This window comes from Lynx canadensis, chromosome C1 (genome assembly GCF_007474595.2).
Source record: "Lynx canadensis isolate LIC74 chromosome C1, mLynCan4.pri.v2, whole genome shotgun sequence".
Taxonomy (NCBI): domain Eukaryota; kingdom Metazoa; phylum Chordata; class Mammalia; order Carnivora; family Felidae; genus Lynx; species Lynx canadensis.
The window spans coordinates 148,485,276-148,499,609 of NC_044310.1; the positions used below are offsets into that span (position 1 = coordinate 148,485,276).

General features: G+C 33.2%; 1 protein-coding gene across 26 annotated transcripts in view; it reads right to left on the reverse strand.

Annotated features, from left to right (window-relative positions):
- Positions 1–14,334, reverse strand: part of BAZ2B (bromodomain adjacent to zinc finger domain 2B) — a 322,262-nt gene that overhangs the window by 84,647 nt on the left and 223,281 nt on the right. For 12 of the 26 annotated variants that reach the window (XM_030328076.2, XM_030328088.1, XM_030328087.1 and 9 more), the window contains 5 exons: positions 12,434–13,040; positions 10,544–10,837; positions 9,295–9,355; positions 8,400–8,508; positions 8,048–8,149 (listed from right to left, as the gene is read on the reverse strand). In XM_030328076.2, coding sequence (XP_030183936.1) covers positions 8,048–8,149; positions 8,400–8,508; positions 9,295–9,355; positions 10,544–10,837; positions 12,434–13,040 — 1,173 coding nt within the window. The remainder of the gene's footprint in view (positions 1–8,047; positions 8,150–8,399; positions 8,509–9,294; positions 9,356–10,543; positions 10,838–12,433; positions 13,041–14,334) is intronic. The other 14 variants (XM_032594414.1, XM_032594416.1, XM_030328089.2 and 11 more) reach the window with 5 other exon arrangements.

Sequence of the window (14,334 nt, forward strand, 5' to 3'; positions counted from 1 at the left end):
GTTTTATCAATTTATTTTTTTATTCAGTTACAATTTTTACAGTTATGTTTTATTCAGCTAGGAAAACATACCTACGTCAAGAAAGGAATAGATTATGTTGGTGTTCAGAATTTACCAAATATAGTGACATTTTCATTTACATTTTTGCCCTTGGCATTTATAAAGTAAATACTTGTTAAGGGAACTGCATATATTGTGCTACATATACAGTCTTCTGACTCCTGGGTTTCAGAAAATGAGAAATAGACTGTAAGGAAAACCTGAAGCTTAAAATACATCCTTAATTCATGGAGTCGTCAAAATAAGTGAGAAGGAAAAAGAATAAGTATTTTTCTCGATGAATCTTTCTTTAGAAAAAGGAAACAGAATTTATATCACTTGATTCATATGCTATAAGCTTTTTTGTCAATAAAAAATTATGCATCAAGAGAGTTAGCATATTATTTTTTCTTCATTTCTAAGACTAACATAGTAAATGGCTCCTGAAAATAATCTTTCTTGACTAAGACATGGATACAAAGAAAATGGATACAAAGAAAACAGATGATCAACATGATGGGGATGGTGACAGATTGCTTATTTTACCATTATCATTCTGCTTTCAAGAGTTACTAATTTCAAACTTTAGCAGCAACACCTTCATTTCTATAAATACTACAAAGAAGAAAAAAGATTTATGTTTTATTTCAGAAGACTAAACAAAATAATTAATAAGCATACTACACCATATTGTCTGCAATGCACTATGAAAGTAAAATATAAGACTGTAAGGTTTTGGGGTGCCTGGGTGGCTCAGTTGGTTAAGCATCTGACTTCGGTTCAGGTCATTATCTCACAGTTCGTGGTCGGGCTCTGTGCTGACAGCTCGGAGCCTGAAGCCTGCTTCCGATTCTGTGTCTCCCTGTCTCTCTGGCCCTCCCCTGCTCATGCTCTGTCTCACTCTTTCTCTCAAAAATAAATAAACATTAAAAAAATTTTTTTAAAAAGACTGTAAGGTTTTATAAACTTGTGTTGAGGCACCTATTTTGTACAAGACATAGCAGTCTCTAAAGGTAAATGAGAATCTTCTAATGTACTGTGCTGAGTTGTAATAAATTTGAAAAAGAGTTTAGAGGTTGGGACAAGAAGTTGTTGGAATTGTCCACTTAAAAAAAATAATGATGGTCTGAATTAGGGCTTGAGAATTAGAGTTGGAAAGAAAGGTGATTACATTGGTCTTTCAGGAGGGAGGACTACCTGTATATGAAAGAGAAAAGTCTGAATGGAGACCAGAGAGGTGATTAAAGTTGGGAGGGGTCTCTAGGTAACATGGAAAAGGGAAATGATAGTGAGGTTTTCATCCTGAACTGAAGATACAGGATGAAAAAATACTTGAGAAAACCTGCAAATAAAATCATTACTCTCAGGTATTTTACATCTTAAAAACTAAATAGAGCTTTAAAAAAAACATTTATTTTAAATGAATAATTTAAAAATGTTTTCTATATTCAGAAATTCAAAAATTATATGAAATTGAATCTACATATGATTTTGTATTTCAACATTTCCATTATTCTTCATAAATGATACTCCAAAGTATTATTGAACATCTCATGAGCAATTTACTCATTTTTTCCTTTACACTGAATTGTGTAATTAACTAGGATCCTACATTTTACTGGCAGCTAATGTCAATTTGTGGTTTACCAGCAATATGTTCAAGTTTTAATGAAATGTATTCTCAAGTCTCATTCCTGCTTCAATTTTATATCAGAGTTTATCTTTATTTTTGTTTTGTTGCTCCCATGTTGTTTGATTTTACATACTTGTAGGCTGACTTATTTAGGGGATAAAGAGTATGTAAGTAAAAGAAGAAAACCAGTCCACCAAAAGTCAATTCACCGAGTAATCTATTTGCCAAGTCACTGATTTTTTGTTTTTGTTTTTGTTTTTTTAAGTTTTTATATCACCAAGACTTTGCTGCAGCAATTTCAGCATGGATTTGCAGTGCTGGGCCACTAAAAGTCTATTTCCCATGTTAATATTGGAGATGCCTAATACTTCTCCAATGCTCGATGTTATATAAGTGAATGGATAAATTTTACTCTTATTTTACTGGATTGGGACCTATTTCTCTATTCCAGTCTTTGACTCTGGTAGTAAAACAGCTGAGGTGAAGATTTTAAAGCTGGAGTAAGATATTTGATCTGTCAATTTTAGGTTTGTTAGTCATTCAGTGAATTGATCATTTACCAAATTGATTTCAGGCTAGTTTTCAGTAAATTTAACCACAGTTCAAGTAAACAAAACTGATGTTTTCACTACTTCTTCTTTGTAAGTGTACTTTCAGAACACTTTACTTCCCAATAATTAGTTTATAAAAAAGCTTTTAGAATGTGATACCTAAAAGGGAATTGATCTTAAAGACCTATGGTATATATACTGCACATCACAGGTGAGGATACTAAGGCCTAGAAAAGTAGGTTTCAGTTTTTCAAAGCAACATAGGATGCTGAATTATCCTGACTGGAGTCTAAGAAAAAATCTTAAGAGCACAGGCAAAGTGAGGCATCAAATATTTTTGACAGGACTTCCTATTTTAAGAAAACACTAAAGCTAGTATCATGAGAAAAATCAAAGTTCTGTTGAATTTCCTTATGCTTATTTCATAATTTAGCATTATGTCTATATTTGGCTACTTTATGGTGCCAGAAGCAGGTAGTGAGAACTTTATGTACCATGAACTTTACAGCATTAGGGATTCTTAATCCACTGTAATCATATGGTTTATTAATATCATATACTAAATAGCATTTCAAAGATGTGAAAGAGTAAGATTATCTCCTGGGAGATGGGTATCACCTATTAAAAACCAGTGAGAAAGATATGGTTTGATACAATTGTTCCACAAGGCTGGCCCTGCTTTCCAGTTACTCACAGTAGGTTACCCTCTAAGAGTCACGACCTTCAAATACTTCCTTAACTCCACACTTGGATTCATACGGTTGGCCTCCTAGTATAGGCCCTTGCCTAGCCATCAGAAATCCTACCTGGTAGATTAGTGACATAAATTTTCAGTATTTTAGATTTCTGGTACTGATCTTTCATGTTCTCAGTGTCCATATAGCCCCACAGCTATGTTGCATTAGGTGTGACAGTTAACAGCAGAGTTGAATTAGAACCCTGGTTGCTGACTCCCAATCTTTTGTTCTTTACTTATATGAAATAATTACCAGCATTATAATCTTTGCCAGAGACTGTATGTTGTCTGCTTTATTGTGAAGTGTCCCTAAATTCCTTACTAATAAAACCCTGATTTTAACTTGATAGCATTGTACTTAGTGTTTTACCTCTTTAAGCCAGTAATCATAACTTTTATTTCTTTTGTACTTTTTAGTTTCTCTACAAACACTTGCTTTGTTTTGTTTTTTCAAAGCCAGGCCTTCAAGTTCACTTCTGTAGTGAAATGTGTTCACCGTTTTCTTTATGGTAAATGCCTTTAAGGAAAATTTACCTCGGGGAAAAATGCCTGGCACGTTAAGTATTTGCCACAAATATTTATTGATTAAATGACTAAGAAAAATGGTTCTTTTCAGTAAGAACAATAAATATCTTTCTTTTCTCATGGTCTTATGCCATTAAAAAATATATACATATCTTTTAAAAATATATACATCTCAAATAGAAAAAGCAATATTTTCTAAGTCACTTTTAACTTGTTCCTTCTGTGCATCGTTCTTTTTCTTTTTCTTTTTTTTACAGCCTGAATACAGTAAACATTCATTAGTCTATGCATGTGAACATACTGGTTGAAAAATAAATTTTATAATTATATTTATGCTTAAATGTTTTCTTCTCTGCAGTTCACAACAATACTTTTCAAAGTAGATTATCATATATTTCAAATAATCTATGTCATTAATAATTTATTGTGAAGCCTTCATATATTCCTAATAAAATATGAATACTCTTTTACCTAAATATAATATTTAGGTAAATAAAAATAATCTTATTTTATATTTACCAACGTATACCTAGCTCATCCTTACTTTTTATTATCCTGACACCCAAAACCAAAATAAAATGAAAACAATGACAAATGTTAGGTTCAATAAGTTCTTTATAATGTGATGAAGCAGAAATCTATAAAAAATTTATTTACCTTATACTCTTTTCAAAAGGGTTTCACTGACTAACATAGAAGGCAGCCAGCTAGTAAACCATGGCCTTATAATATTGTTCATTTTGTTCCATGAAGCCTATTACCCCTAAAATCACAGTTTTTATAGAAGCCTGTAGGAAGTGTTTGACATGTAAGTATCAATAGATACTGACAAGTAGCTGATTCTATAAATATTTACCACATTTATAGACTGAAATAAATAACACTGATAATGAATAGAGTCTTTTCTCACCATCTCTTGTGTCAACTCTGAATTAAAGGCTTTTCTTTCTTACTTTAAAAAAATATTTTTTTAACATTTATTTACTTTTAAGAGAGAGAGACAGAGTGCAAGTGGGGGAGGAGCAGAGAGAGAAAGGGAGACACAGAATCCGAAGTAGGCTCCAGGCTCTGAGATGTCAGCATAGAGCCCAACATGGGGCTCAAACTCACAAACAGTGAGATCATGACCTGAGCTGAAGTCGGACGCTTAACTGACTGAGCCACCCAGGCACCCTGCTTTCTTATTTTTGAAAGTAATCATTAGATTGTCCTTTAATGATGAATTTACTTAAATTTCAATAAATGTAAGTTCTCATACCTCTCATCCCACTGTATTATATCCAAAGTTAGTCAATATTTTCAGATGCTTGCTGTTAATAAATATATGCATACTCTCTCTTAAGTTCAGAAATAATCTTGAGTTGAAAAATAACTGCTACAAAAAAACCATGGTTCTCTACTGCAGACTCGAATTATCTAGTAGAAACTCCATTAATTTCATTTGTAAAAAAGATATAGAGCTTTGCATTACCACTGTTGAAATTTTTGAAATGCCTTGAGCAAAGTAACAACTTACAGAACTAATATTGGATACTTTTGATAAGTTTAAGAGGAAAAGGAAAAATATGATGGAGAAAGTTTATTTTTCCAATGCAAATGTTTAGGAAAGGGACTAAGAATAGCAATGAATCTGCAAATATTAAACACCCAAAATAGATAAATGGGGCTTGGAAAACTGTAGCAGTAATATCTGAAATCATTATGTACAACTTCTATGCCTTTGGAAAACTGAATGCTTAGCTTTATTAGAAGGGATTGAAGTATTTATTTATTATTTTTTTAAGTTTATTTATTTATTTTGAGAGAGAGCATGAGCATGGGAAGAGCAGAGAAAGAAAAAGGAAAGAGAAAGAAAAAAGAGAGAGAGAGAGAGAGAGAGAGAGAGAGAGAGAATCCCAAACAGGGTCCACACTAACAGCACAGAGCCTGACGTGGGGTTCTAACTCACAAACCACGGGATCATGACTTGAGCCAAAACCAAAAGTCGGACACTTAACTGACTGAGTCACCCAGGCGCACCATATGTATTTATTTAATAGAAAGTTGCTTTTCACGTTGTATGTAATACAAGCAAATTTAGAAAATGTGAAACTTGTAAGAAGTAAAAAGAAAAAAAATGATCCATTGTATCACCAATCATTACATCTATCATTAAAATTTTGACACATTTCTTCTCAGTCCTTCCAATATGCAGTTTTGTTTTTCAGTATATATACAGTCATCATTCCCTTTCTACAATTTGTATAAAGGCAGACATATTGTACACATACAGATCATCTCTGCATAGCAACAGTGGCTTGGACAAACTATATTTTACATCTTCTACAAAGTTTAGGCATATCAAATTATTACAGATCATAGTTTCTCTAACAAAAATATATAATCTTTGTTCATTTTCATAGAAAATTTTACATAATTATACACATTTCTAATTACCTATATCTTATACATTTTGATCATATATGGAAATGTATACGGTTCTACAACTGTATGTACTATATGTATCACTAATTAATTAACTAAACTTTTTTGGGTTACTTACCTTTAATTTTTGTTCTCTGAAAGTATCTTAAAACGAATCCAACTTACTAATTTTTTTTAAACTGACAGAAGTGCTCTCAAAATTGCTAATATTTTCCCTGAGCAATCTGCTGAAATGTTGGCAGCTTAACATATTCTAGATTTAGTAATTCATCATATTTCCTTCATGAATTGATCTCTCAACAAAGCAATATGCATTTGGAAAACACTGATTATGCTTAATAAAAAGTGAATGGATGTCAAAGAACATTTTACTCTGCTTAATGAGGCTTTATAGATTAAGTCTAATTATCACTGATACAAAACTAAAAATCCTTTATGTATTGAACAGTAATTAGCTTTTCTCTCAGAACAAAAATCTATTTAACTTAAAAACATAAGGATACCTTTGGCAGAAATAAGACAAGTAAAGATTTGATAACATGAGCCAAAAGATTAAAGAATGATTCGAATTTTTAAATAAATTATTGTCTTCTAACATTTTTTTGTGACAAGAAACTGATCCAGCATATATGGAAGTGGGTAAAATAACTCCAAAATTCTGAAAATCTGTTTGGTGACAGATTTAGTTTAAGTTAAACATTTTTTTAAGTTTAAAAAATAAAAAGAGAAAAATTCTAGAATATATTTCAGTAAAGAAGCTAAACCTCAAATAAATCTATTTTGGCATTTTAGAATTACCAGCAAAGAAACAAGTGGACTTGGACATAACTTATCCCTTAAAAAGTCATGGACAATAATAAAAAATAGGTAATAGGTTGAATGCAAAAGAACACTTAGAAACCCTGAGTTCTAGTTATGTCTCTGCCTGGTTGAGACTGTATGATCCTGGAAAATTCCCTTAATCTTTGAGCTCTCAAAATAAATCTCCTGCAGAATTAGGAAGGCCTTTCTTATTTCTCTAACTATAAAATTAGAGGGTAAGATATGATGGAAAAACTGCCCACTCACACTAGAAAATATTTATTGCCAGAAAAAAATGTCTTTCTGTGCATTATAATGGGCCAAAAGGGAGAAAGATTCAATCAAGAAAGAAAATATCAACTGCAGTTGGCTGAGCAATTTAACCTTTTGAAACATTTTCATGCATATGATCTCATTTAACCTCACCATAATCCTAGGAGGCAGAAGTAAAATTATTATTGCCTTTATTTTGCGGACAAAGAAATTGAGGAAAAGGGGGCATTATTCTGATGTTGTTTGAAATCACAGAACTATTTCATGGGTGAACAAGAATGGTCTCCTCACTCCTTAACTAGGACCTCTTTCAATGGAGCCAATAAAGTTAAAGCAAACAGTTAACCATATGCAGCTGAATCCAAGTAAGAAACAAAAGCAAAACAATAAAGGAAACATATAGGAAATGAAGTCTCTACAGTGGGTTCTTTGTGCTGATTGGTAAGGTTGTATACTTAACTCATAAGCAAAAAGGGAGTTATGGTGATATTTTCAGAAATGTATATAATTAACTAAAAAATTAAATTTCTGTAAAAAGCAGAAATTTTACATCCCTAATATTAAGGAACCTCCCTCCCTCCCTCTGCCCCCCCCCACCGTGAAAATGGATCATGTAGCATGGCATAATCAGATGGACAAGATCTTCCAAAAAAACTAAGGCATATTTTTATTCCCTTCTGGACTGACTTCCAACAGCATGTTTTTCCTATTCAAATTAATTTACCTTTCAGTCAGTTTACCTTTCAGGGAACTAATGTTTTCCTATATTTCATGTGAACATGCAGATACTTTTATACCTGTATAAATTATAAAACTGTTGACAAAATTAATAAACAGGAGAAAGTTTACTTAAAAAATTTGAAAAAGAAATCTGTTATGTCAAAGCTCCTTGTTACTGGAATATAGTGGATTGAAGCCTTGGTGTGTGTTAACCACAAAGTTATATGTATAGCTGCATGAATTAACTAACAAAAGTCAATGCTCCAGAGTGTAGTGAAATTTACTTCATTTAGGTTATGGTACTACGTTTTGTTTTAAAGACTGTACTTTTTAAAAAGTGGATACCTGCGGTCCATCTCTGGCTTCATAGAAGTCACCCACTCTTATTTTTGCACTGAAGCTGAAATTGTCCCTTGAGATATCCATTATTCCATTTCTGCTGAGATACTGAAAAAATCACATATTTTTCCACTTCAGGTTTTAATAATTACAACCCAGCTTTGATGTATAGCTTTCTTCAGGACACTAATGTTTTGCATATTCTAGCAAGGGGCTATGGGTTTAGAGAAGATCACTTTAGGTTAAGTACATTAGTCTCATACAAGAGAATATTTTCTGAGAAAGGAGAGCACTTTTTCTTTCCCATAAACATGCGTAATAGGCACCAAATGTATGTTATTTGGTGAAAAGTATGTACCTTTATTACTTCAGGGTATTGCCTAAGTTTCTTTCCACATGGAGCATAATACGCTACTTCTCCTTGAAGGCGCCCTCCAAAGTTTCTTATTCTTGTCTCTCTTTGCCAGCTACACATAACAGAAATGAGGGTTATAACATATTTAATTTTAAGAAAGCTTTTTTTAAAAAAAATTAAGAACACATGCTTTTTAGACAGCAGGAAAAATACAAATAAAACAAATATAAGTCCCCAATCATACGACTCAGATACATTTATCATTATTTTGATTAACTAAGTATTTCAATGAAAAATTAATCAGACCCAATTTACAAATATTAAACTCCATTAAATTTCTTAGAAATCGTTAACTGGTATTACTTTGCATTTTCGGACCAATTCAGTAATGTGTCAATGTGTACTGATGTTTTACACCTGAAAAGCTTTAAGTGGAAAGAGTAAAGTGAACTTGGCTCTCTGCTCCTCGGGGATCATGTACTTCTAACGTAAACAGTCTCAGTTCCACCTAAACCATTTTAGCCAAACTCTGGGCAAGTCCCCCCAGTTTTGCCATAGTGGCTTTTACTGTCCTTTAACCCCCATCTTCACAAAAACCACTCATACTCTTAACTGCGTCCCAGCCCTTTGCCAATGACTCTCTCTTGCTTGCTTCTTTTTCAGTCCTATTCCCACCTGACTGTGTGATTCCATTCCAGATGCGCCATACCTAAACACTGCAGTTCGGATGAATTTCAGTTTTCTAGTATATTAACTTCTTTGCCCTTTGCTCTGGCTCTTCTGCTCTAATGAATACCATGCAGTCTATTCAGTTCTTTTACTAACAGCAGAGAGTGAGAAATCAAACATGCACACATATGTGGAGGAAAGGCAACGAGAGAAATCCTACTTTGCATACCCATATTCCAAAGGAATACGCAGCTCGCGCTCATCTGTTACTCTTCGCCTTTTGGAAGTGCCTTCAAGAAAATTCAGCCAGTTAACATAACAGATTAGCTTGTACAGATGATAATTTTTTGATAGTTTTGAAAATTTTCTTTAAATAATATATCTTAATGACTTGAATCATTTAATGTCTTTCTGCAACTTGTAGGTTATTTTTAGATGATTTTCAATAAAACACTGTATCAAGTAGAGGCCTTTTTTCCTTCTTTGGTCTGCATGACAGAATAACTGGTCTTTCTAAAGAAAATACAATGGAAGACAAAAATACGTAGCTTTCCTCTCATTTTGTATTTAAAGAAATAGCTAAAGAGGAAGGAGGAAAATAGAAGACAGAGGTTTCAGAAAACCAGATACAGTTGTTTTCTTTGAGAATATGACTTTTTAAGATGCTGAAAAATTCCAACAGCTGGCTCATACACTTAAAAATACTATACATCTATGTTCGTATAAATCCATAGTCAAAACTACTACCAGGTCTTTAAACCTAAGGGACAAATAGGATTATGATTACATGTAAAATTCTTTATAGACAATGACTAAGTTTCACAAATGCAAATACGTGCCTCTTAAATTAGCAGACTATCATACTGGATTGTGGCAAATGAAAGCAAAACCAGACATTTGTAAGAAAAGAGTGAAATAAATAAAACAACATGATATTTTACTATGTATCTCTATATTTCCTTAGCTACCAAAATAGAAATAAAAAGTCCTTTTGGAATTCATGTAAAAACTTTTAATGAAGACCTCTGGAAGTTTATAAAAGGTCAAATAGAAAAAAAAAAGATGTGGCATGTTAATGAAATAATAATGCTACTCACTAATACAAATGATATTTGGCTATATGTTGGACAGATATGCAATTGTATCTTAAGTAACCAAGTGAGCTCATTTTTATAAAGTACAAAAAAAGTCCAACTATCCATCAAATTCTAAATTCTAGAAGCATAAACTGAATACCAAAGCAGGAAAGTATTCAAAATCAAGAACTGTCATCAATCGTGTTCTTAAATTGGAAACACAGAAAAAAAAATGGTAATGGGTCATATCCTTTGAAAATACACATGGACCTTTCTTAGCCAACCTCAAATCTAGCTGTCACGCTTGATTCCAATGAGATCATCCCCAGAAAACTGTATAAATAAGAGTTCTTGCTATGGTTTGACTTCTACTTTATAATAATAAAAATAAAGTATAGGTACCAGAGTGTGGACTTGAAGTAAGTGTGGAAGAAGGTGTGCCAAGAAAAGCAGGTGACTGGGATTCAGAACATAAGGCAGCAGGAGCAGAGCCTGGGGCTTTTGCTATGTGGAGGTTACGAGGTGTTGGGTGAGCAGTGAGACTGATGGAAGGGCTTTTGACAGAGGAAGTTGTTTTATTCAGTTTCATTGACGTTTTCTCTCCTTCAGTATCACTATCTGATTCATCTTGGTCTTTATCATCATCATCATCTTCTTCTGATCCTTCTGTATCTGATTCTGAATTACTATCTGATTCTGGGAAGTAAAAGAAGCATTTGTATATTATAACTAGATAATCACCAACATTTGCAGTTTGTATCTAAATGGGATAGTTTAGGAATCAGAATCTGTGATTGAACTCAACTGAGCAACTTTCCTAAAGACTTAATGTAAAAATTACTATCTAACAATCTATTTGAGTACAATGTATGCAGACTACAAATCCTCAAAATTCATTAAAAGTATCAGCTTTACTCAACTCTTTAATCATAAAACAGTTCTTCTCACATGGCACTATTCACATGATGAGTTCTGTTTAGTGGCTTCAAAATCACTTTTAATTTAATATAGAAACTAAGGTATAGAGGGAATAGAATTGATTACTTAAATTAATAGATTCCAATAGCTTTAGAAGTATACTAGGTTCAGTATGAGGAAGAGAAGTCTGGAAATACCATCATTCTTTCATCTGGACTTTGAGGTAAAAGAAAACCATTTTCTGAGAGATTTTTGACTTTTCAGGCTGCAGTTATTCTATTTAGGTGCACGATTTCATCAGGCTTCACCAAAGACCAGGTTACAGATATAATTATGTGTGATCACTTAATGGTTTAATAATTTAAGTTTGTTCTAGCAATGTAGTTCTATAAAAGTATCTCTTCCTATAGATATGTATAATCTACTCCTGGATTAAACTTGATTAAACACAGGCCTGATGCTTGGAATGTATCTTAAAGGTTCCCAGAATAACAGCTTTTGTGGAATCTGCCTATGTTGAAATTTGTTACAAAAACTGTCTTTGAAAGTTATTAATAATGGTAGTCATATTCTATCATGTAAAGTTGTGTTTATGGGAATCCCAGGAAAAAATATTGTCAGGAAAAGCTGTTCTTACACTGAGCGACTTTAGATACTTTAAGTTGTATAACTGACTATATTTTCCTATTTATATTGGTAGCTAGAAAATTTACCATTGGACTTGTGGAGGGTCAGTAATAAGTCCAAATATTTTTTATAATATGTATTTCATCTTTATATTTAAGATTTAAACTATCTTATATTTTATGCTTCCAATCTTCTGTGGAACAAGGAGGAGAGTTAAGGGGAAGAAAAACAGAAAGATGTTTTAAAAAATACTAGAAAGTGAATTAAAAAATAAAATCAAGGAGTACTCTACTTGTTATTATACAAATTCTGTGCTGCTAATGGACAATCACAGGGATTTAGGTTTTTAGCACTTTCTAAATGACTGTGACTACAATTGTACCTCAGTGAAAATACCTGCTGAAACACTTAAACAGGTAGCAGAAGAGATGAAAAAGAAAAGACAAATGAGTGGTCATGAATTAAATAAAAATTAAGCCAAGTTTGTGATTTCTTAATTCCTGCATCATTTATATTCATTTAAAGTTATTTGTTTAATGTTAAATGAATAACAAAGCTGAGAATTTAACTAGGATTTCCAATTTCAGTTCCTCCTATGTTTTACCAGCTCATTACAGAAAGGCACATAGCTGTGGGAAACACAGTGAATGACAATGATTATAAGTCTGTGAACTAAAATCCTCCTTAAAATGTTTTGGTTCAGATAGCATTTACAGAAATACTTCAAATTTAAAAATAAAAAATAACCTGATTGGCTGTCATCAGATTCATCATCTTCATCATCTTCCTCATCTTCTTCCTCATCATCTTCGTCTTCATCCTCATTTGAATCTTCAGAATCTTTACTACTGGGAATGTCTGAATCTGTTCCCCTGAACTGTTCCACTAAAGATTTTGCAGGGTGGGGGTGATGCTGTGTTTTCACTGGGTTTACATTATTGCTAACTGCTCTTTCCTTCCCTTGACTATGCAGTATGGGAGAGGCGGAGGGGGTTACAGTTGTCTGACTGCCAGGGGTTCTTCTCCCACCTGTACTCAAATTTACAGGTGAGGAAAAAGGGGTGCTGCTTGGAGTAGCGATGTTTTCATTAATCTTACTCTGCATTTTAGTTTTGGTAGTAAGTGCTAGAGGAGCTTCTTGAATGACACTTTGAATAACTCCATTTGGTTGGTGATTACCTAAAAGTGCATTTGTCAAGAATGGATTAGGGTGGTTGTTTTCTGACGTCTGTTTTGGATGTGCTGGTGAACTAGAGGTTGGTTTCGGATTTGACAAAGCTGCAATAACCTTCTTCAAGCTCTTGGATGACTCTTGTTTCTTTAACTGTGCTGGGAATGTCTGTTTATATTGTTCCTGTGAAAACAAAAGTTAAAAAACAAAACAACAATGTACCATAAAAACAAAGATTACTTGTATTTGCCTTCCATATCTGACAATGGCTACTCATATACAAATTTAAATCATGATATACAAGTGCTTAAAATTAGTGGCAGTGATGACTAGTTGGTTGCTGAAACTTGGCTAGACATAATATATATTTAAAATTCAGTTAGTCTTTGTCCCTTCAAAATATAGGTTTCCCCTCTCTCATTACTATGGTCCCCTGTGTCTCAATAATCTAAATTTGAAATGCTGAAAACATCTTTTACTTTTCTTTCTTCCAAGTCAGCCATATTCCTATGTCTTTTGGACTCTTTCATCAGAATATTGCTCATACATAAGCCATACCATCATTTCTTCCCACACAATTCCCAACATATATATCCTCATGCCATTTTTATCTTAATTTAAACTATTTTAGCGCCTTGGTCAAAAGCTTTAGTGTCTCCTCTGTCACTGACAACTTTATAAGGCCTAAATACTTAATTTTGAGCCTCAAGTTACTTTTCAAATTATAACTTTCTAGTCAAACTGTACTATTTGCCATGCCCTGTTCATGTCATACTTCCACCACCTCCGCATTTTGCTATAATCCTTTTCTGTGTGTGAAACGTCCTCCTCTTCTAAATAGCAAGCTGACAAAATCTTGCTCATCCTTCAAAATCCAGCCCAAAAAGCTTTCCATGTTTGTTCCAGCCAGAAGCACTCATGACTTCTATCCTTTGAACCCCATTACCTCTTATTTGTTACCGGATACTACCTGCAGTATGCATGATATGAAGCTGCTGGGATTGCTGGCTCAACATTGTATGGAGTCTACCTTGGAGTCCCTTTAGCACATTAGCATTAGAAAGAGTATAATAAAACAGTTTAGAAAAAGTACACTTTACTTGGAAAAAAACGATTTGTAAACCATTAAGCTATAAAATTTACATCTGTAAATAAGAAATAAAAACTTATTTGGCTCTCAGAATCTTGATAAGAATAAAACCACATGAACTTCATTAAATTTGTATAATTAAAATAGTACTTAAGTAGAGGGGCACCTGGGTGGCTCAGTCGGTTAAACGTCCGACTTCGGCTCAGGTCATGATCTCACGGTTTGTGGGTTCGAGCCCCGTGTCAGACTCTGTGCTGACAGCTCAGAACCTGGAGCCTGCCTCAGATTCTGTGTCTCCCTCTCTCTCTGCTCCTCCCCCACTCCTGATCTGTCTCTCTCTCAAAAATTAAATAAACATTTAAAAAAAATTAAAAACTTAAGTAGAAT